Consider the following 21,553-nt stretch of genomic DNA (forward strand, 5'->3'; position numbering starts at 1 on the left):
AATGCCCCTATTCTTCACTTGTCAGTGTGACTCATTTGTCCATGGTTTATTCTGGAGATTTTGTTTTTCTCTCCACCTTTCTGTTCTATTTTAAGGACAATCATGATGTGGCCAGTGACACTTTGCTTCTTGAAAGTCCAATATCTTGAAAACTTGACTGCTGACATGCAAAACATTTTATAACTGTATTAACAGTGCATTAATGAAAAAAAATCCCAAATATAGTTTGAGTCGAATTTCCATTTAAAGGTAGAACAGGGAGCTTCTCAGGCACCTATGTCTGTATTGTGCCTTTGGCATGTAGTATTGGCCATTCCCTACCCGGAACCAGAGGGACTGTTCGGTTAGATGAGGCTGTCAGAGGCATGATGGACCTGCATAATATCTGTGGAAATGAGACCATGAACAGGACATGTATGTGATTTATTATAGAAAATGTCATCCACGTTGGTGACAAATCTACAGATAAAATCTACATGAAAATCTGTGAAAAGCTAGGCATGAAATTGCCATCTCTGGAATATCAGAGAAAAAAGGATCAGTATCTCTTCCAGTGCTCTTGGGGGCGCCTCTGAGCTACGTAACATCTACAGTATGTATTCTGTAACATTTTGGAAGCATTTGAAAATATACATAGAAACATGAGTGCCAAAGTATAATAAAACTTGCATTCAAAACTACAGGTAAGTCTTTAGAAGAGTGAGGGAGGGGTAATTTCATAATGTTGAGTGAGTCTGTGGGAAAGGCACATGAAACACATCTCACGTTCTTATCTCTGAAATGAGAGACTCAGAGATTAGTCCAACAACGTTTTCACACACACATACACACGCACATGGTCGATAAGGTCTGTTGTATCAGTGTTGTTTCACCATGTCCCTCTGATGAACTCTTCTTGAGGCCACTCAGTAACACGTTTGTCCCCTCACTACTCTCTGGCCACTTGGTACGACCTGGGAAAAAACACACATGACGTCAATTAATGAAATGTCCGATTATCCAGGGTCAATTCATCTAAGGTCAGATAATCACATTTAAATTAATCAAACATTGATTATTCTAACATCAATTCATCAAACAATGAAAACAAATATTTACATAACTGTACATGGCTGACGAACCAATCGAATACAGCCGAACAATGCTTTATGCCATTTGTCAACAATAGGATCTAAGTCAGCAGTCCATTCAGTGATTATGACTGATGTCAAGACTGACTTTAGACACTTACTCTATACAGTGATTTATCCATGTTCACAGTACTGTATCTACATAAACTAATTTAGGCACACAGATACTCACTCATGGTATAGATAGAATACAATAGCATTCAATACCAACACAGAATTATATCCCTAACCATTGCAACCCTGCTGGTCCACTTGGCTTTTTACGTTGTCCCTTTATAGTCAGTCACTTCACTGGAACACTTCCATTACAAATACTGTTGCATGATTGGGCCTGTGTTCCATAATGAGGTCACAGCCACAAAAGCGTTGCCACAGTTGTGTCAGTTGTAGTATATGAAGCTGAAGGTGACGTGTGTGGTTGGGTGTATACTGAATGTGTGTGTGAGTGTGTGTCACATTGATATAAGTGGCTATAGAGGACTACTCACTTCCCTGTGCCCACATGACACCTAGGCATCCGGCATATTTTACCACCTGTGTGATAGAGAACGAGAAAGAGAGAGAAAGACAATAAGAGGGATAGAAAGAGCTGTTTTTATGATAACAGTACAGTACTAACAGCGTGAATACAACAAAGCAAAGAGACACGGAGGGTTAATGTTTTCTACTCACAGCTAATGACCATAATACCCAGGATGAAGAGCACTGCAGCCATAGACAGACCAACAACACGGAGGAAGTAGTAGTCTGAGCACAGACACAGTGACACATAGATGAGTCTATTACCATGCGATTGTAACCCATGTTTGGAGGCATTGTGGTATTGATAAGTGGATTTTAGCTGCTTGGTTGATCATTATATTTGTGCACTTTGGAAAAAGTCAGATCCTCTTACCATAATTGAATGCTTCATCCCACTTTGCATCTGTGATCAAAGAAAAATAAAATATCACTTAGTTGTTGAAAGACACTACTTGCATTGTGTGTTTTTAGAGCATAATAGGTGTAACCTATATTCCTGCAACAAAGAGAGAGGTGGGTCACATGGGAACAACAACACAGTGAGATGACAACAGAGCGGTCTGGTCCAATTGAAGAGTTGTTGAAGCCACATCTCAACCCTTACGTAAGCCTGCACAATGCAGAGGGACACACTCAGAGACTTCTTATCTCTTACATCAGCCACAATCAAGCATTAATCTGAGGACAAGTTAGAGACAGCGAGCTGAGGTGCTCTGTTTCACAACTCCTCCAAGGGTTTTGTTTGGGAGATGGGGAATTGTGATACTGTCAAATGTTCTGTGAGATAACAATAACAAAACTCAGAAAACCCCTCCAGATTTAAGGAAAAGTTAGGCTAGGAAAGGCCTTTGTTACCCCAGGCAACAAGAGGAGCGATGGTTCTCTTGATGGTATTTTCAGAGGTGGTTGGAGAGGGTGTCACTACGGACAGAGAGAGAGCGAGAGATTAAAAAAAATAAACATTTTCTCTGTCAGCATTTTGAGTCCTTATCTCTGTCATATGGACCTGTACATAATTACATCTCATTAAACTCCAGGTGCATTCCATTTATGTAACACTCACTTTTTTATAGAATTTCAGCATATTTCAATGGCACGACTCTCATAGGAAATTGGGTCAGTCTAATTACACTTTTTAAAGCATATCAGTGGTGTCCTTGTCAGGTGCTGTACAATCCACTGCCTGTCTATCTTAACGAGAAAGGGGAATGTAACATTTGCTAATTACAGAGCTAATTCGATTTAAAATTGCATGCACCCTTGACGTGAAAGACAGAACTGGTTATGGGAGATTCTTTATAGCAAAGCATCCATTCACTATAGCTCTGTTGCAGTGTTTTTCAGGGATTACCAATATGGGTGTTTATTTTTCAGGGAACAGGTAATTCCAATATGTCAAGGAGGGAATAAGAGGTTTGCTATTTAACTGTGTTGGTTAAGGACTTAGTCGTAGGTGTTGTTGACTTGTTTGTGTGAGCTGAGGGGAAAAGCAAAGAGGATGACATTGAGTTAGACGTGTGGCCTTGGTCTGTGGCAGAAATGTTGTAAACACACAATTTAAACTAGAAATGTAATTTTATATGAAATAATATTGTGTGACTTGCTTCAGCTCTTTAAAATGATTTGTGTGGTAGTTAAAGTTTAAAAAGTTTTAATTAAGTGAAGCAGTGAAATATAGTCAAAGTTAAATATATTAAAATATCAGGTCTGGTTACTTTGATAGACTACTATATCAACTGTATTACTGGAGTGTGTTATGTCATGTAAAAATGCCCACAGCGTGACACAGCTGACATTCAATGATTATTGTGAGCAAGTCTTATATCTGTGTTTCTTAGGTAGATAACCTCAGTGCCTGATTGAAATTGACAATAAAGTAACGACTACTTTTTAAATATATTATTGTTTGTTTTGTTCTTCTGTCTGGGCTGACTAGTTAGCTCGCGTCAGATAACTTCAGCAACTGGGTGGAATGGCGAGAGTTAGCTGTTTATGTGTTAACATAGCGAGTTCTGCATTGCCTCTTTGCTGGAGCAATTTTGATTGGTAGAAGTTCTGATTTCAGATTTATATAGCAGAGAAATTAGACTAAGATTTCATAGCCTCTAAGGTTTTGTATAAATTGTTGGGATAGTAGCTGACTTGTGTCAAAGGTACATTGTTTACAGTGAATAGAATGTTGGAAGCCATGGGAGTTTTCAACAATGGGAGCTTTAGAATGTTGAAGAAATGTCTTTAGAGTGGATGAAGTTGTTTTAGGAGGACAGAAAGTTTAATAGTTTAAAAAGTACAAATGTTATCAAAAAGTTGTATTAAAGAAACTTAATCCAGATGGAATGGCATTTATATCTTAAACGGTGTAAGAGGAGTGGTGTTCCAGATAACTATAACAAGTCAGTAATAAGTGGTACATCCTTTAAATTGTGGCATTTAAATGTTTTACTTAAGTGAATAGGTGAAATATAGTCAGAAGTACAGTCGTGGCCAAAAGTTTTGAGAATGACACAAATATTAATTTCCACAAAGTTTGCTGCTTCAGTGTCTTTAGATATTTTTATCAGATGTTACTATGGAACACTGAAGTATAATTACAAGCATTTCATAAGTGTTAAAGGCTTTTATTGACAATTACATGAAGTTGATGCAAACAGTCAATATTTGCAGTGTTGACCCTTCTTTTTCAAGACCTCTGCAATCCGCCCTGGCATGCTGTCAATTAACTTCTGGGCCACATCCTGACTGATGGCAGCCCATTCTTGCAAAATCATGCTTGGAGTTTGTCAGAATTTGTGGGTTTTTTTTTGTCCACCCGCCTCTTGAGGATTGACCACAAGTTCTCAATGTGATTAAGGTCTGGGGAGTTTCCAGGCCATGGACCCAAAAAAATATCAATGTTTTGTTCCCCGAGCCACTTAGTTATCACTTTTGCCTCATGGCAAGGTGCTCCATCATGCTGGAAAAGGCATTGTTCGTCACCAAACTGTCCCTGGATGGTTGGGAGAAGTTGCCCTCGGGGGATGTGTTGGTACCATTCCTTATTCATGGCTGTGTTCTTAGGCAAAATTGTGAGTGAACCCACTCCCTTGGCTGAGAAGCAACCCCACACATGAATGGTCTCAGGATGCTTTACTGTTGGCATGACACAGGACTGATGGTAGTGCTCACCTTGTCTTCTGCGGACAAGCTTTTTTCCAGATGCCCCAAACAATCGAAAAGGGGATTCATCAGAGAAAATGACTTTACCACAGTCCTCAGCAGTCCAATCCCTGTACAATTTGCAGAATATCAGTCTGTCCCTGATGTTTTTTCCTGGAGAGAAGTGGCTTCTTTGCTTCCCTTCTTGACACCAGGCCATCCTCCAAAAGTCTTCGCCTCACTGTGAGTGCAGATGCACTCACACCTGCCTGCTGCCATTCCTGAGCAAGCTCTTTACTGGTGGTGCCCCGATCCCGCAGCTGAATCAACTTTAGGAGACGGTCCTGGTGCTTGCTGGACTTTCTTGGGCGCCCTGAAGCCTTCTTCACAACAATTGAACTGCTCTCCTTGAAGTTCTTGATGATCCGATAAATGGTTGATTTAGGTGCAATCTTACTGGCAGCAATATCCTTGCCTGTGAAGCCCTTTTTGTGCAAAGCAATGATGATGGCACGTGTTTCCTTGAAGGTAACCATGGTTGACAGATGAAGAACAATGATTCCAAGCACCAATCTCCTTTTGAAGATTCCGGTCTGTTATTCGAACTCAATCAGCATGACAGACTGATCTCCAGCCTTGTCCTCATCAACACTAACACCTGTGTTAACGAGAGAATCACTGACATGATGTCAGCTGGTCCTTTTGTGGCAGGGCTGAAATGCAGTGGAAATTATTTTTTGGGATTCAGTTAATTTGCATGGCAAAGAGGGACTTTGCAATTAATTGCAATTCATCTGATCACTCTTCATAACATTCTGGAGTATATGCAAATTGCCATCATACAAACTGAGGCAGCAGACTTTGTGAAAATTAATATTTGTGTCATTCTCAAAACTTTTGGCCACGACTGTACATATTTAATCATAAATAACTACAGTCAGACTACTTCACTTTTAGTCATAAGGAATTAGAAAAAAAATGTGGCTATTATTTTGCATCTAGTGGAAGAAGTTTAGAAGTTTGTTAGTGTTGACAAATTGAGGCTGGTATAGTAGAGGCAGTGACTGTTTTATAAATAGTTGTTAGTAGACTTTAGTGGGGGACTAGGACGTAGTAAGTAACCCAGAAGTACTAGTAGCAAAACATTGCAGTAGTAATTCAGAATGTTTTAGGTAGGTAGGCCATGGGTTAGCTATAGTAAGTGGGGTCACTATTGTAGTTTGGTTAGTGAGTGTGGGAGTTGTTATAGTGGGTTAGTTTAGTGGGTTGGGGTGAGATGCGTGTCATAATCAGTTTTATGTGCTCCCCGAGTGCTATAATCTGATTTGTAGAAGATAGTATGTGGAATGGAATAGCCCTGCAGCCCGTTAAAAAGTCCCTTTATTCCACCAACCCCCAAAAGGAAACAAAAAGACTTACAGTAAACAGTAACTTTAAGAGGTTTTGATAAGGCAGAAGGTTTTGGTTCCTCTGGTCCCAGGTCCAGCTCTGCCTCACATCTGTACTCTACTTCACCCTCATATCTTCTGTGGGTGATGGTGATAGTGGAGGACATATTCACTGATTCCTTTGTGGAGTCATTAAACCTTTGAGTCTCTATAGTTTCATTCCCTTTGTACCACCTCACAACCAGGTTCTGTAAAGGAGCGATGTTCTGGATGTCACACTGCAGCTGGTACTCCTTCCCCTCCATCATTGGACCAGAGTGGCTCAGAGGAGAGATAGACACGCTGTCTGGAGTCTCTAGAGACAAAATAGTTACACTTAGTGAAATATAATGGATTTTACTGACAAAACTCACAAATATAAGAAAAAGAAAAACAACTTACTGTAGAGAATGACAGGGAGAGTCTCAGTACACTGACTTCCATTTTGTGGATTGATGTAGCATTTAGGTTCTATTGTCCAGTCTATGAGGCTTTCCACAGTCCAGGTGACAAGGTTGACATTTTCATGCAATTCTGTACCTCCGGACGTGGCCTCCCACCCCATCCCTTCGGGGTCTGTGGATGATGTGCAGTTGACTGAGACTGAGTCTCCATACCTCACCACTACTCTGGGAGGCTTGAGCTCAACAGGACAGGAGGCATGTGTAGGCGCACCTACAGTTCAGAGCATGACAGAGACCATAATCATATCATTTACTTTCTCAAGCAGACTTAGCTTTAAACAGAAAATATATCCCAAGTATAGGCCTAGAATACAGAACAAATTAAAAATAGGCTACATTTCTAATCAGTAACGTTAAAGCAGCAAAATGCAACTTTTTGGGCAACCTGACCAAATTCACATAGATATGTGACTTATACTGTAGGTCTGTCATTCTTCATTGAAAGCAGGTCTAAGAAGTGGTAGATCAGTTCTGTGTGCGCTATTTCTATGGTTCTGGTTTTCAAGTTTAGTTTTTGCATCTTTTACTTTCAGTTTTGTACACCAGCTTCAAACAGCTGACAATACAAGATTTGTGGCTGTGGAAAATATATTTCACATCGGTTTAGATGGTAAAATGATTCTCTACAGTATACAGTGCATTCGGGACGTATTCAGACCCCTTGACTTTTTCCACATTTTGTTACGTTACAACCTTATTCTAAAATTGATTACATAGTGTTTTTCCCTCATCAATCCACACACACAATACCCCATAATAACAAAGTACAAAGAGTTTTTTAGAAATGTTTGCTAATTTATGAAAATATAAAACTGAAATATTACATTTACATAATTATTCAGACTCTTTACTCAGTACTTTGTTGAAGAATTTAGCCGCGATTACAGCATTGAGTCTTCTTGGTTATGACACTACAAGCTTGGCACACATGTATTTGGGGATTTTCTCTCATTCTTCTCTACAGATCCTCTCAAGCTCTGTCAGGCTGGATAAGGAGCATCGCTGCATAGCTATTTTCAGGTCTCTCCAGATATGTTCAAATCGGGTTCAAGACTGGGCTCTGGCTGGGCCGCTCAAAGACATTCAGAGACTTGTCCCAAAGCCACTCCTGTGTTGTCTTGGCTGTGTGATTAGGGTCGTTGTCCTGTTGGAAGGTGAACCTTCGCCACAGTCTGAGGTCCTGAGCATTCTGGAGTAGGTTTTCATGAAGGATCTCTCTGTACTTTGCTCCGTTCATCTTTGCCTCGATCCTGACTAGTCTCCCAGTCCCAGCTAATGAAAAAAATCCCCACAGCATGATGCTGCCACCACCATGCTTCACCGTAGGGATGGTGCCAGGTTTCTTTCAGACGTGATGCTTGGCATTCAGGCCAAAAAGTTCTAACATGGTTTCATCAAACCAGGAGAATCTTGTTTCTCATGGTCTGAGAGCCTTTCGGTGCCTTTTGGCAAACTCCAAGCAGGCTGTCATGTGCCTTTTACTGAGGAGTGGCTTCCGTCTTGCCACTCTACCTTAAAGGCCTGATTGGTGGAGTGCTGCAGAGATGGTTGTCCTTCTGGAAGGTTTTCCCATCTCCACAGTGGAACTCTGGAGCTCTTTCAGAGTGACCATCGGGTTCTTGGTCACCTCCCTGACCAAGGCCCTTCTCCCCCTATTGCTCAGTTTGGCCGGGTGGCCAGCTCTAGGAAGAGTCTTGGTTGTTCCAAACTTCTTCCATTAAAGAATGATAGAGGCCACTGTGTTCTTAGGGACTGCAGAAATGTTTTTGGTATACTTCCCCAGATCTGTGCCTCGACACAACCATGTGTCGGAGGTCTACGGACAATTCCTTTGACCTCATGGCTTGGTTTTTGCTCTGACATGCACTGTCAACTGTGGGAACTTATATAGACAGGTGTGTGCCTTTCCAAATCATGTCCAATCAATTGAATGTACAACACATGGACTCCAAGTTGTAGAAACATTTCAAGGATGATCAATGTAAATAGGATGCACCTGAGCTCAATTTCAAATCTCATGCAAAGTGTCTGAATACTTATGTAAATTTCCATTTTATTTTACACATTTGCAAACATTTCTGAAAACCTGTTTTTGCTTTGTCCTTATGTGGTATTGTGTGTAGATTGCTGAGAATGTTTTTTTATTTAATCAATTTTAAAGTAAGGCTGTAATGTAACAAAATGTGGAAAAAGTCAAGGTGTGTGAATACTTTCAGAAGGCACTGTAATGTTGACAATTAGAATGTAAACACATAGCCTACTCTTTTTTAATTAACTGAATTACTTGCCAGAGGAGAAGGACAGGAAACCCAAGACTCTAATATTTGTGTAAACTGTTCAGAATTGTCTTCTGTGGGTGTCACCAACTAGGCTGATACCCTATGTCATGAGTGCACAATCCCTACAGTGAGGGGGAAAAGTTTTTGATACCCTGCTGATTTTGTACGTTTGCCCACTGACAAAGAAAGGATCAGTCTATAATTTAATGGTAAGTTTATTTGAACAGTGAGAGACAGAATAACAACAACAAATCCAGAAAAACGCATGTCAAAAATGTTATAAATTGATTTGCATTTTAATGAGCGAAATAAGTATTTGACCCCCTCTCAATCAGAAAGATTTCTGGCTCCCAGGTGTCTTTTATACAGGTAACGAGCTGAGATTAGGAGCACACTCTTAAAGGGAGTGCTCCTAATCTCAGCTCGTTACCTGTATAAAAGACACCTGTCTAAAGAAGCAATCAATCAGATTCCAAACTCTCCACCATGGCCAAGAACAAAGAGCTCTCCAAGGATGCCAGGGACAAGATTGTAGACCTACACAAGGCTGGAATGGGCTACAAGACCATCACCAAGCAGCTTGGTGAGAAGGTGACCACAGTTGGTGCGATTATTCGCAAATTGAAAAAACACAGAAGAACTGTCAATCTCCCTTGGCCTGGGGCTCCATACAAGATCTCACCTCGTGGAGTTGCAATGAGCATGAGAACGGTGAGGAATCAGCCCAGAACTACACGGGAGGATCTTGTCAATGATCTCAAGGCAGCTGGGACCATAGTCACCAAGAAAACAAATGGTAACACACTATGCCGTGAAGGACTGAAATCCTGCAGCGCCCGCAAGGTCCCCCTGCTCAAGAAAGCACATATACATGCCCGTCTGAAGTTTGCCAATGAACATCTGAATGACTCAGAGGACAACTGGTGAAAGTGTTGTGGTCAGATGAGACCAAAATGGAGCTCTTTGGCATCAACTCAACTCGCCGTGTTTGGAGGAGGAGGAATGCTGCCTATGACCCCAAGAACCCCATCCCCATCGTCAAACATGGAGGTGGAAACATTATGCTTTGGCAGTGTTTTTCTGCTAAGGGGACAGGACAACTTCACCGCATCAAAGGGACGATGGACGGGGCCATGTACCGTCAAATCCTGGGTGAGAACCTCCTTCCCTCAGCCAGGGCATTGAAAATGGGTCGTGGATGTGTATTCCAGCATGACAATGACCCAAAATACACGGCCAAGGCAACAAAGGAGTGGCTCAAGAAGAAGCACATTAAGGTTCTGGAGTGGCCAAGCCAGTCTCCAGACCTTAATCCCATAGAAAATCTGTGGAGGGAGCTGAAGGTTTGAGTTGCCAAACATCAGCCTCTAAACCTTAATGACTTGGAGAAGATCTGCAAAGAGGAGTCGGACAAAATCCCTCCTGAGATACAGTGGGGGAAAAAAGTATTTAGTCAGCCACCAATTGTGCAAGTTCTTCCACTTAAAAAGATGAGAGGCCTGTAATCCAGAAAATCACATTGTAGGATTTTTTATGAATTTATTTGCAAATTATGGTGGAAAAATAAGTATTTGGTCAATAACAAAAGTTTCTCAATACTTTGTTATATACCCTTTGTTGGCAATGACACAGGTCAAATGTTTTCTGTAAGTCTTCACAAGGTTCACACACTGTTGCTGGTATTTTGGCCCATTCCGCCATGCAGATCTCCTCTAGAGCAGTGATGTTTTGGGGCTGTCGCTGGGCAACACTGACTTTCAACTCCCTCCAAAGATTTTCTATGGGGTTGAGATCTGGAGACTGGCTAGGCCACTCCAGGACCTTGAAATGCTTCTTACGAAGCCACTCCTTTGTTGCCCGGGCGGTGTGTTTGGGATCATTGTCATGCTGAAAGACCCAGCCATGTTTCATCTTCAATGCCCTTGCTGATGGAAGGAGGTTTTCACTCAAAATCTCACGATACATGGCCCCATTCATTCTTTCCTTTACACGGATCAGTCATCCTGGTCCCTTTGCAGAAAAACAGCCACAAAGCATGATGTTTCCACCCCCATGTTTCACAGTAGGTATGGTGTTCTTTGGATGCAACTCAGCATTCTTTGTCCTCCAAACACGACGAGTTGAGTTTTTACCAAAAAGTTCTATTTTGGTTTCATCTGACCATATGACATTCTCCCAATCCTCTTCTGGATCATCCAAATGCTCTCTAGCAAACTTCAGACGGGCCTGGACATGTACTGGCTTAAGCAGGGGGACACGTCTGGCACTGCAGGATTTGAGTCCCTGGCGGCGTAGTGTGTTACTGATGGTAGGCTTTGTTGCTTTGGTCCCAGCTCTCTGCAGGTCATTCACTAGGTGCCCCCGTGTGGTTCTGGGATTTTTGCTCACCGTTCTTGTGATAATTTTGACCCAACGGGGTGAGATCTTGCGTGGAGCCCCAGATTGAGGGAGATTATCAGTGGTCTTGTATGTCTTCCATTTCCTAATAATTGCTCCCACAGTTGATTTCTTCAAACCAAGTTGCTTACCTATTGCAGATTCAGTCTTCCCAGCCTGGTGCAGGTCTACAATTTTGTTTCTGGTGTCCTTTGACAGCTCTTTGGTCTTGGCCATAGTGGAGTTTGGAGTGTGACTGTTTGAGGTTGTGGACAGGTGTCTTTTATACTGATAACAAGTTCAAACAGGTACCATTAATACAGGTAACGAGTGGAGGACAGAGGAGCCTCTTAAAGAAGAAGTTACAGGTCTGTGAGAGCCAGAAATCTTGCTTGTTTGTTGGTGACCAAATACTTATTTTCCACCATAATTTGCAAATAAATTCATAAAAAATCCTAAAATGTGATTTTCTGGATTTTTTTTCCTCATTTTGTCTGTCATAGCTGACGTGTACCTATGATGAAAATTACAGGCCTCTCTCATCTTTTTAAGTGGGAGAATTTGCACAATTGGTGGCTGACTAAATACTTTTTTCCCCCACTGTATGTGCAAACCTGGTGGCCAACTACAAGAAACGTCTGACCTCTGTGATTGCCAACATGGGTTTTGCCAACATGGGTTTTGCCACCAAGTACTAAGTCATGTTTTGCAGAGGGGTCAAATACTTATTTCCCTCATTAAAATGCAAATCATTTGATAACATTTTTGTTTTTCTGGATTTTTTTGTTGTTATTCTGTCTCTCACTGTTCAAATAAACCTACTATTAAAATTATAGACTGATCATTTCTTTGTCAGTGGGCAAACGTACAAAATCAGCAGGGGATCAAATACTTTTTCCCCCTCACTGTAGGTTAGACAGTACAGTGCAATATGAATGTTCAATACGCACGATAAGCTGACTGGTTAGGTGATTTGTGAAATTAACAAATTATTGTATTTTGTTAAATTTACAACAACATTCCAACCTTTTTTGCCTTATCTAGTACATATATGGCATGATTCCACTATTTGTATCTGTTTGCATCAGTTTCAATGCAGGACTTTTATTTTGAAGGCGAACTGACGATTCTACTATTGTAGCTAATTGTTATTGTGGCTTAGTTCACATAGGTGCTACAGTACGTGGGGTCACTATTGTAGTTTGGTTTGTGCCAGTGGGTTTTCTTATAATGGGTTAGTTAGTGGGTTGGGTTGAGCTGTGTGGCATAATCAGTCTTATTTGCTCCCACAGTGCTATAATTTCATTGGTAAAATATATTTATGTTCTGATTTCAGATTTGAAAAGCAGAGAACTAGAAGATTTCATATGCTCTACGTTTTTGTCCAAGTTGTTGGGAAAGTGGGCAAAAATGTAGTTCTGAAAAGTTGGGAGAAAGTTGTCAATGTTGTTACTAAAACAGCTGTATCGTTTGACTGGTATAATATATTCTATTCTATTCTGATTTCACATTTGTATAGCAGAGATGTAGACTAAGATTTCATACGCTTTACGTTCTTGTCTAACTTGGGAAAGTGGTCAAAATGGCAGTTCTTTCAAAAGGTTGAGAGGAGAAGTACTTGATGCTCTTACTAAAACAGCTTCATCGTTTGATTGGTAGAAGATATTCATGTTCTGATATCAGTTCTGATATCAGATGTTCTGGTGATGTGCAAGGAATGTTTCCAAGAAACCATTCCCTTAATGTCAAATATAACTTACCCAGAATGGGGTTACCATGTTCTCAGAAGTAAAGATATCAATGTTCTAGACATGTTTCATGGTAAGGTTGCAAGAACAGTCATGTGTCCAGTTCTGTGTTATGAGAATATCCATCAACGTTCCATCAAACATGGTTGTCATGTTCTCAGAACATAAGATATTGTTCTAGACACTTTTTATGGGAACGATGCAGGAACATTTCTGTGTATCATTTGTCAGGATATCGCCTGATGGTCCTAAATAAATGTTTCCCCCCCAAAAAAGTTGAATTACACATCACGCCTTGTTAATGTTGCAGAGCCAATCAAGGGCCTGAATGGGGAACCACTGATAGCTCTTTGCCTGTTGTGAACGTTAGGGATACTCACACACACAGTGCATTTAACATAGTGCTTTTAACTTACGCGTTTTACACACTTTAAAAATAGATGAATGTGCATATACACAATAATTATTCAACATGTCTTCACCTAGGATTTGAATTCACAACCTCTTGGTTCACGGTACGGTAATCTCAATGATTTCATTGACTTATTTCAGTATTTTAAGAGCTTTTTCTATAGTTGTCTAATGTTGGGGCATGTTAAGCTGTTTTAATGATACTCCTGAATTACTATGATCAATGATATAGTGTTTGTACTTTAACAGAGCTGAGATTTACTCCAAAGTGCACTCAACCTATTGCGTACACCTATTGAGCTGTTTCATATTCATGAGTGCCAAAGGAGGAGGGGTTAGGGTTTCTTCTGGACAGGGCCTAACTATACTGTACCCAAAGTAAATCATAGGAACTCAGTTGGGGTCTCAACTTACTATTGAGAGTTAAAAATAGTAGTATACACAAGGTGCAATTTTGGTTGTGTGTAAGCAGTTTCTCTTGTTATGTCAGTCACTGACAGTCACTAAATTATCCTATGTCAGCATATATATTTTGTTAAGTCTAGCGGCCAGCTATCTAAACTTGTAGTAATCATTGATTTTGTTAGTCGATTCTCACTCAAATACACTAGAAGACCAAAAGTCAAATATCTAATTCCAAAATCATGGGCATTAATATGGAGTTGGTTTCCCCTTTGCTGCTATAACAGCCTCCACTCTTCTGGTTGGGCATTCCACTAGATGTTAGAATATTGTTGAGGGGACTGGCTTCCATTCAGGTAGAGCATTAATGAGGTTGGGCACTGATGTTGGGTGATTAGGCCTGACTTGAGTCAACGTTCCAATTCATCCCAAAGGTGTTCGATGGGGTTGAGGTCAGGGCTCTGTGCGGGCCAGTCAAGTTCTTCCACACCGATCTCAACAAACCATTTCTGTATGGACCTCGCTTTATATATGAGGGCATTGTCATGCTTAAACAGGACAGGCCTTTCCCAAACTGTTGCCACAAAGTTGCAAGCACAGAATCATCTAGAATGTCATTGTATGCTGTAACGTTAGGATTTCCCTTCACTGGAAATAAGGGGCCTAGCCCGAACCATGAAAAACAGCCCCAGACCATTATTTCTCCTCCACCAAACTTTACAGTTGGCACTATGCATTGGGGCAGGTAGTGTTTCCTGGCATCCGCCAAACCCAGACTTGTCTGTCGGACAGTCTGATGATGAAGCGGGATTCATCACTCTAGAGAAAGTGTTTCCACTTCTCCAGATGGCGGCGAGCTTTACACCACTCCAGCCAACGCTTGGCATTGCGCATGGTGATCTTAGGCTTGTGTACGGCTGCTCTGCCATGGAAACCCATTTCATGAAGCTCCAGATTAACAGTTCTTGTGTTGACGTTGCTTCCAGAGGCAGTTTGGAACTTGGTAGTGAGTGTTGCAACAGAGGACAGGCGATTTTTACACGCTGCGTGCTTCAGCACTTGGTGGTCCCGTTCTGTGAGCTTGTGTGGCCAACCACTTCGCGACTGAGCCGTTGTTGCTCATATATGTTTCCACTTCACAATAACAGCACTTACAGTTGACTGTGGCAGTTCTAGCAGGGCAGAAATTTGACGAACTGACTTGTTGGAAAGGTGGCATCCTATGACGGTGCCACGTTGAAAGTCACTGAGCTCTTCAGTAAGGCCATTCAACTGCCAATGTTTGTCTATGGAGATTGCATGGCTGTGTGCTCGATTTTATACACTTGTCAGCAACGGGTTTGGCTGAAATAGCCGAATCCGCTAATTTGAAGGGGATCTACATACTTTTGTATATATAGTGTATGTCAAAGTGTGTCAAATATTTAAGTTTACTTTTTTTTTTTTTAAAGCACTGTGTGTGAGTATCACTTGCGAACAGACAAGGAGCTATCAGTGGTTCACCAATCAGGTCCTTGATTGGCTCGGTTACAAGGCGTGATGTGTAGTGTTCTGGGTATGTTTTGTTTGACATTAAGGGAACGTTGTCCTTACTATAACGCCAAAACATGCTGAAAAGGTTCTCAGAAGGTTTTTGCCCACAAAGATAGAATGTTACCCTAAATAACGGAAAACTGGACACTCAAACATTAAAGGAACATTAAGGGTAACATCATAAAAACATTATCTCTCCCTAGAATTGTTAGCTGGGTAGATAGAGTGGTGTGGTGTGAATGTATTCAAAGTCTGTCATAATAATTGTCTTGTGAGCGGGCAGTGCAGCGTTGTTATGAAGGGGCTGCTCTGGCCAACACAGAGGTGGATTTTCCTGGCCCTGAGAGACGGGAGAAGCAGGCCTTTGTACACACTCCACTCCCCATCAATACCTTCCAACTAACCACTCCATGATGAATCGCTACAAGCCTGCTATTGGCCCACTGGTTTCCCACAAGGAAATGTGATTAGAACTGAAATCGGTTCTGTTGCTGAATTCCTGTGAGGTCATTTGAGATATTTACAATGTGGTTCATAGGAGGAGAGATGTCACTGAAAAAACTGTGGCTCGAGACTGTTTAGACCCCTAGGAGTCCGCGGAGGTACTGCAGGTGGTCCGCAAAAATATATGGCAAAAATTTATAGATTTGTATGAATATCACTAGCAACAGACTGAACACATTTTTAAATACCTACTTTAGAAAAGAGGGGAATATCTTTTTCATTATGTCTTTATTTCTCAACTCCTAATATTGAGCAAATTAAACTCATTGGAGCGCATTACACTCACTGGAGTATGTGACATAGGCTTTGAAAAAACTCCAGAGAATACCAGTCGCGGTGAATTACGCTAGCTGCTGGCAAGCTTTCTTGACTTGGACATACATTTTTGTCAACAAATTGCTAACCTTTGTTTAACCAGCTAAACAGCTGCTACCAACATGTATGTGAAGTAGGGCTGGCACATCTGTCGTATAATAATCATCACAATTATTGTAATAGATTTATTTTAGGAGAAGGGAGAGATTGAACTTTATATTCAAGTAGATATGGCTCACCCAATAGCAGTTTTCATTTTTACATGGAGAGGGTGAAGTTAGTAATCATTTTACTAGCAGAACGGCCCAGTTGGGAGGAGAAGCTTGGTTTCCAAGAGTTCAAAACCCATTTGTTTTTGAGACAATTATGACAACTGTGGCCATTTGCATTACATTTAATTGTTACCCAAAATTCTATAATCGTTGCATCCCTAGCTTGGAGTTACCTTTCTAACTAATAGGCTATGTTAGAGTTTACACTTTTTCCAATTATAATGTGTGGAGGTCAAAATAATGAAAACCTATCTACCAAATCTACCCATTTTGAATTGTTGATTACTTGTCCTTCTCATTATCATTCACCGGATGATAGACAAAACATCTGAAGAAAAAAACCATGTTTTGATAACATATAATGGGGGTCCCTGGGCAAGGAAAGGTGAAGACCTCTGGATTAGACACATTTTAGTTTGAGATGAGAAAGGGAGAGAGTGTGTATACAGTATGTTTATATATGAGAACAGTGTGTGTGACCGTGGGTGCACGCATGTGTATGTGTGACAGAGAAATAAATTGTTATTTTTGATGACTTACCTGGTAGTGTGAGAAACAGACATACTGCCGTCCAGCTCAGCTGAATCTGAAAGACGGAGCACGTGAAGAAGTGAGAGATAGATATGAGTGAGAGATTGATTGTGGTACAGAGTCTCAGCAGGGTCTGTAATTAATACAGCGTTAAGCTGACTACTACTTCAGCTGGAAATCTGCAAGATAAGCAAAGGCCCTTAAGCAGCAAAGGTGACACTGCAATGAATACAGATCACTTAGAGACAGCCACACAGGCACATCTGTTATACCGATAATAGATTACAACAGACACATGACAACCACACATCTATCAACCTTCATTAACATCCTGCTTGTTTGTGTGCTCCTGCTGCACGTAAACACACACTCTCTAATCTTCTCTCTGCCCATTATAGGGCTGAGTAACAGGTTTCAGAACCAGCTCCTATCTCTACAGTAGCTGTAATGGTTTTGTAATGATTCTCTAATGGTGTTCTAAAGGTACTCTACACAACGAGACAGACACTACGAGCTACTGTGTGGAACAAGGAATGCGATCATGTAGGCCCATGACTAATATCAGTATAAAGAGGAAGTAGCCATGTTACTGGTTTCATGTCAGTCACTGAGGGTACATGTGTCACACCCTGATCTGTATCACCTGTCTTGTGATTGTCTCCACCCCCTCCAGGTGTCGCTTATTATCCCTGGCGTATATATCCTTGTGTTTCCTGTCTCTCTGTGCCAGTTCGTCTTGTATGTTTTTCAAGTCAACTATCGGGTTCTCCGTACTCCTGCTTCTATTCCCTTTTGCTAGTCCTCCTGGCTTTTGACCCTTGCTTGTTTTCTGGACTCTGTACCCGCCTGGCTGACCATTCTGCCTGCCCTGACCTCGAGTCTGCCTGCCACTCTGTACCTCCTGGACTCTGAACTGGTTTTGACCTTTTGCCTGTCCACGACCATTCTCTTGCCTACCCCTTTTGGATTGTTTAATAAATATCAAGACTCAAACCATCTGCCTCCCGTGTCTGCATCTGGGTCTTGCCTTGTGCTGTTATAACATTTCTTTTGAAACACAGGAAATTGTACTCATAGCGGTTGTTTCTACCACTTCTCACCCCCACACCAAAGTGCAGTCAAGCACATTTTTCCCACAATAAAGATGGCTGACAATATCAAACGAAACGTATAATATGATATACAAACTGGATGAGTGCACTCACATTTTGTAATCCATGGAATTATACTGAAGCCCTGTTTCCATTTTTCCAACTGAAAGCCATGATCTCTGTATAGTTACACATATCATCACACAGCACACGGCCCTAATTTAGCTGAGGGGGAAGTTTGAGGTCGCTACCACCGCTCCTTCAGCCATCACACTGTAAATCCTTTCTGAACTCCTTAGTGTCGCCAACTAAATCTAGTTGCAGAATGAGGATCTGTCATAACAACAACACTTACAGCAATCAGGTGCTACTCTCAGAGCTTTCTCTGAGACACACAACTACTGTACAGGGTCATAATAGGTTTTTCTAATCACTCATCGGCACCATATGGTAATCATAGACATAAAATAACAGGCAAACAAGTAAACACATTCATTCTGAGGAGAATCGCAATCACCCTGACAACCTTTTAGTTCTGAGAAAAAGCAGTTGTGTATACAGAAAAATAACATCATCAGTAAACCAACGAGGAACCCAATGATTATTTGTTCTAGAGGGATGGAGAGCAGAGAGCAAGGTGGATGAAGGCAGGAAAGGAGGGAGGGATTGACAGCCAGAGGAGTGTTTGTGTTGTATCAGTACCTAGCTGAGATCCCCTGACCTATTCTGATGGCAGCATGTCCTCAGGGGAGGCGGTGACAGGTGAGCGTCAGTGGGCATCATGAGGCTTGACAGCTCAGATTAGCGGGTTACGCCAGTCCTAATTTCACTCTGAAGCCTCTGAAGCATATGTCAAGGCAAGGGCCTGTTCGCCTGGGGCTGTCCCAGCCTCCCTACCAGACTCTCTCTCACCCAGCCTCCCTACCAGCCTCTCTCTCACCCCTCTAACCCCCTGTCTGGCCTTCTCTATCTCTCTCACTCACTCACCCATTGTCTGTTTATCTTTCTGTGTATCTGTTTGTCCGTCCATCTCGAACATCCGCCACATGCTCTCTCTCTCTGTCTCTTACTTCACATATCTTACTCTCTCCCTTTCTCATGAGTACCAATGTCCCTCCCTTCCTCATTTCCTCTTTGAGTCCCCAAAGAAAGCCATTCAGCTCACCTTGGTGTCCATCCTGAGTTGTTGCGTAGTTCCAGAGCTTGTTCCAGAGCAGCATACACGGTCCCTTTCCTCTGTGTGTCCGTCAGGAACCATTAGTTAGTCGACCACACCCTTCTGCTCATGACTTCCTTGTTCCATCCCTGGCGCAATACACTTTTTTTTCTCTCTCTGTTTGCTGGCTCTCACACGTGGGTCACGTCACTTCCTTTTTTGTTCTGTCTTCCAGACTAGTCTCTCTCACTGTCAGTCAGTCTGCCTCAATCGTCTCTGTGTTAGTGTCTGTCTGTCTGTCTGTCTGTCTGTCTGTCTGTCTGTCTATTTCTCTCTGTTGGTGTTTGCTTGTCTTTGTCTGCTTGTCTCTCTTTTTGACAGCTTCTCTCCATGTCTGTGTGTCTGCATGTCTCTCTTTTGCATTGTACCCCGTCTCGTGCTCGCCAGTCAGTCTGTCTTTCTGTACTCCCACATTGGCCTTACAGTACTCAGAATAAAGACCAGATAGACAGACACTAAATACATCTTTAGAATTCTTCAGAAAATGTCCAAATGTGACCCTGGAGACTTTTCAATGCTGTCGCCTTTTCAATGTATTGTACACCTTTAAACGTAGGGAATGCAGCAACAACTGTACGCAAAAAGTTTAATTTTAATTCTTAATTAATTCTTAATTCTCACAGTACTCATACATTTAAGCATCATCAAAGATTAGTGGGAAGGGAACTGTCCTTCACAGATTCAATTAGCGCAGAACTTCCAGTAAGAAAGTGCATTGAAGAAGCATAGTACTGTACTGAGAAACACAATAAGGAAAATAGCCCCACTGGGCACAGATGTCAGCTCAACGTCTAGTTTTGATTTACATTTGTTTGACTTGTCAACTAACGAGTATTCAAAGTGAAATCAACAAATACAAATTACAGTGTCGTTGACTTAGGTTAAAAGTTAGTTGAAAAAAAGAATAAATACTCTTACATTTATGATAATTTTTTTCAAATGCAATTAGATTTCCATGTTGATTCAACATCACATTTATTTTTGTGGGTTGAAATTACAGCATTGATTCCATCAGTTATAGCCCAGTGGGGTGATGCTCTTGGAGAGTTGTCAGCACAGCCTCTCCAGCCACTACAATATTACACAACAGTGATTCCAGTCCAGGCCGGTCACAATGGACAATGGGGCCAAATCAGGCCCTCAAACAGAGGACACAGTCTTCGTTGCAGGAGTTGGGGTGGCTTTTGGACTGTCCCCATCCAGTCACGTTCTTTACTTCTCAACATGCTGTACATCCTCCTTCTCCTCCTCCTCACAAGACATGCCACTGGCCACACTGCACCAGACCACTAGATTTCAGCAGGTAGTCTTCAAACAGGTGAACACAATCCAAATCAAATTTGATTGGTCACACCTCTCTCTGTTAGTGATGGCTGTTTACAGTCTGATGGCCTTGAGATATAAGCTGTTTTTCAGCTTTGATGCACCTGTACCTGCCTTCGGATGGTGCAGGGGTGAACAGGCAATGACTCAGGTGGTTGTTGTCCTTGATGATCTTTTTGGCATTCCTGTGACATCTGGTGCTGTAGGTGTCATAGACGGCAGGTATTTTGCCCCCGGTGATGCATTGTGCAGACCGCACCACCCTCTGGAGAGCCTTGCGGTTGTGGGTGGTGCAGTTGCCGTACCAGTGGTGATGCAGCCCGACAGGATGCTCTCAATTGTGCATCTGTAAAAGTTTGTGAGGGTTTAGGTGACAAGCCAAATTTCTTCAGCCTCCTGAGTTTGAAGAGGCGCTGTTGCGCCTTCTTCACCACACTGTTTGTGTGAGTGGACCTTTTCAGTTTGTCCGGGATGTGTACGCCGAGGAACTTAAAACTTTCCACCTTCTCTACTGCTGTCCCATCAATGTGGATAGGGGGGTGCTCCCTCTGCTGTTTCCTGAAGTCCACTGACCATGGCTGAGAATCACAGGCACATTCTCTACTGCAGCGGTCCCCAACCCCCGGGCCGCGGACCAGTACCAGTCTGTGGGTCATTTGGTACCGGGCTGCAGAGAAAGAATAAATAACTTACATTATTTCCGTTTTATTTACTATCTGAGTCTGAACAATGTTTTATTTAGAAAAATGAACGCGGAGCACAGACACCTTCTCTTATACACAGAAATAAGATGGTTGTCCCGAGGGAGATCGCTGGCCAGAGTGTTTGAATTACGAGAGCCGCTGCAGAGATTTCTCTCAGAAAAAATGTCACC

General features: G+C 41.9%; 1 protein-coding gene across 2 annotated transcripts; it reads right to left on the bottom strand.

The window, feature by feature from the left end:
* Window positions 1-408: 408 nt before the first annotated feature.
* Window positions 409-19,565, bottom strand: fxyd5b (FXYD domain containing ion transport regulator 5b). 2 transcript variants are annotated; one of them, NM_001123724.1, is given in 9 exon segments: window positions 812-953; window positions 1,619-1,664; window positions 1,803-1,877; window positions 2,026-2,055; window positions 2,508-2,573; window positions 6,207-6,530; window positions 6,617-6,889; window positions 17,059-17,104; window positions 19,306-19,380. In NM_001123724.1, coding segments are annotated over 9 exon segments (897 nt in total). In that variant the 5' UTR covers window positions 19,318-19,380; the 3' UTR covers window positions 812-928.
* Window positions 19,566-21,553: the final 1,988 nt, after the last annotated feature.

The sequence above is a fragment of the Salmo salar genome, chromosome ssa05, assembly GCF_905237065.1.
Source record: "Salmo salar chromosome ssa05, Ssal_v3.1, whole genome shotgun sequence".
NCBI classification, from domain to species: domain Eukaryota; kingdom Metazoa; phylum Chordata; class Actinopteri; order Salmoniformes; family Salmonidae; genus Salmo; species Salmo salar.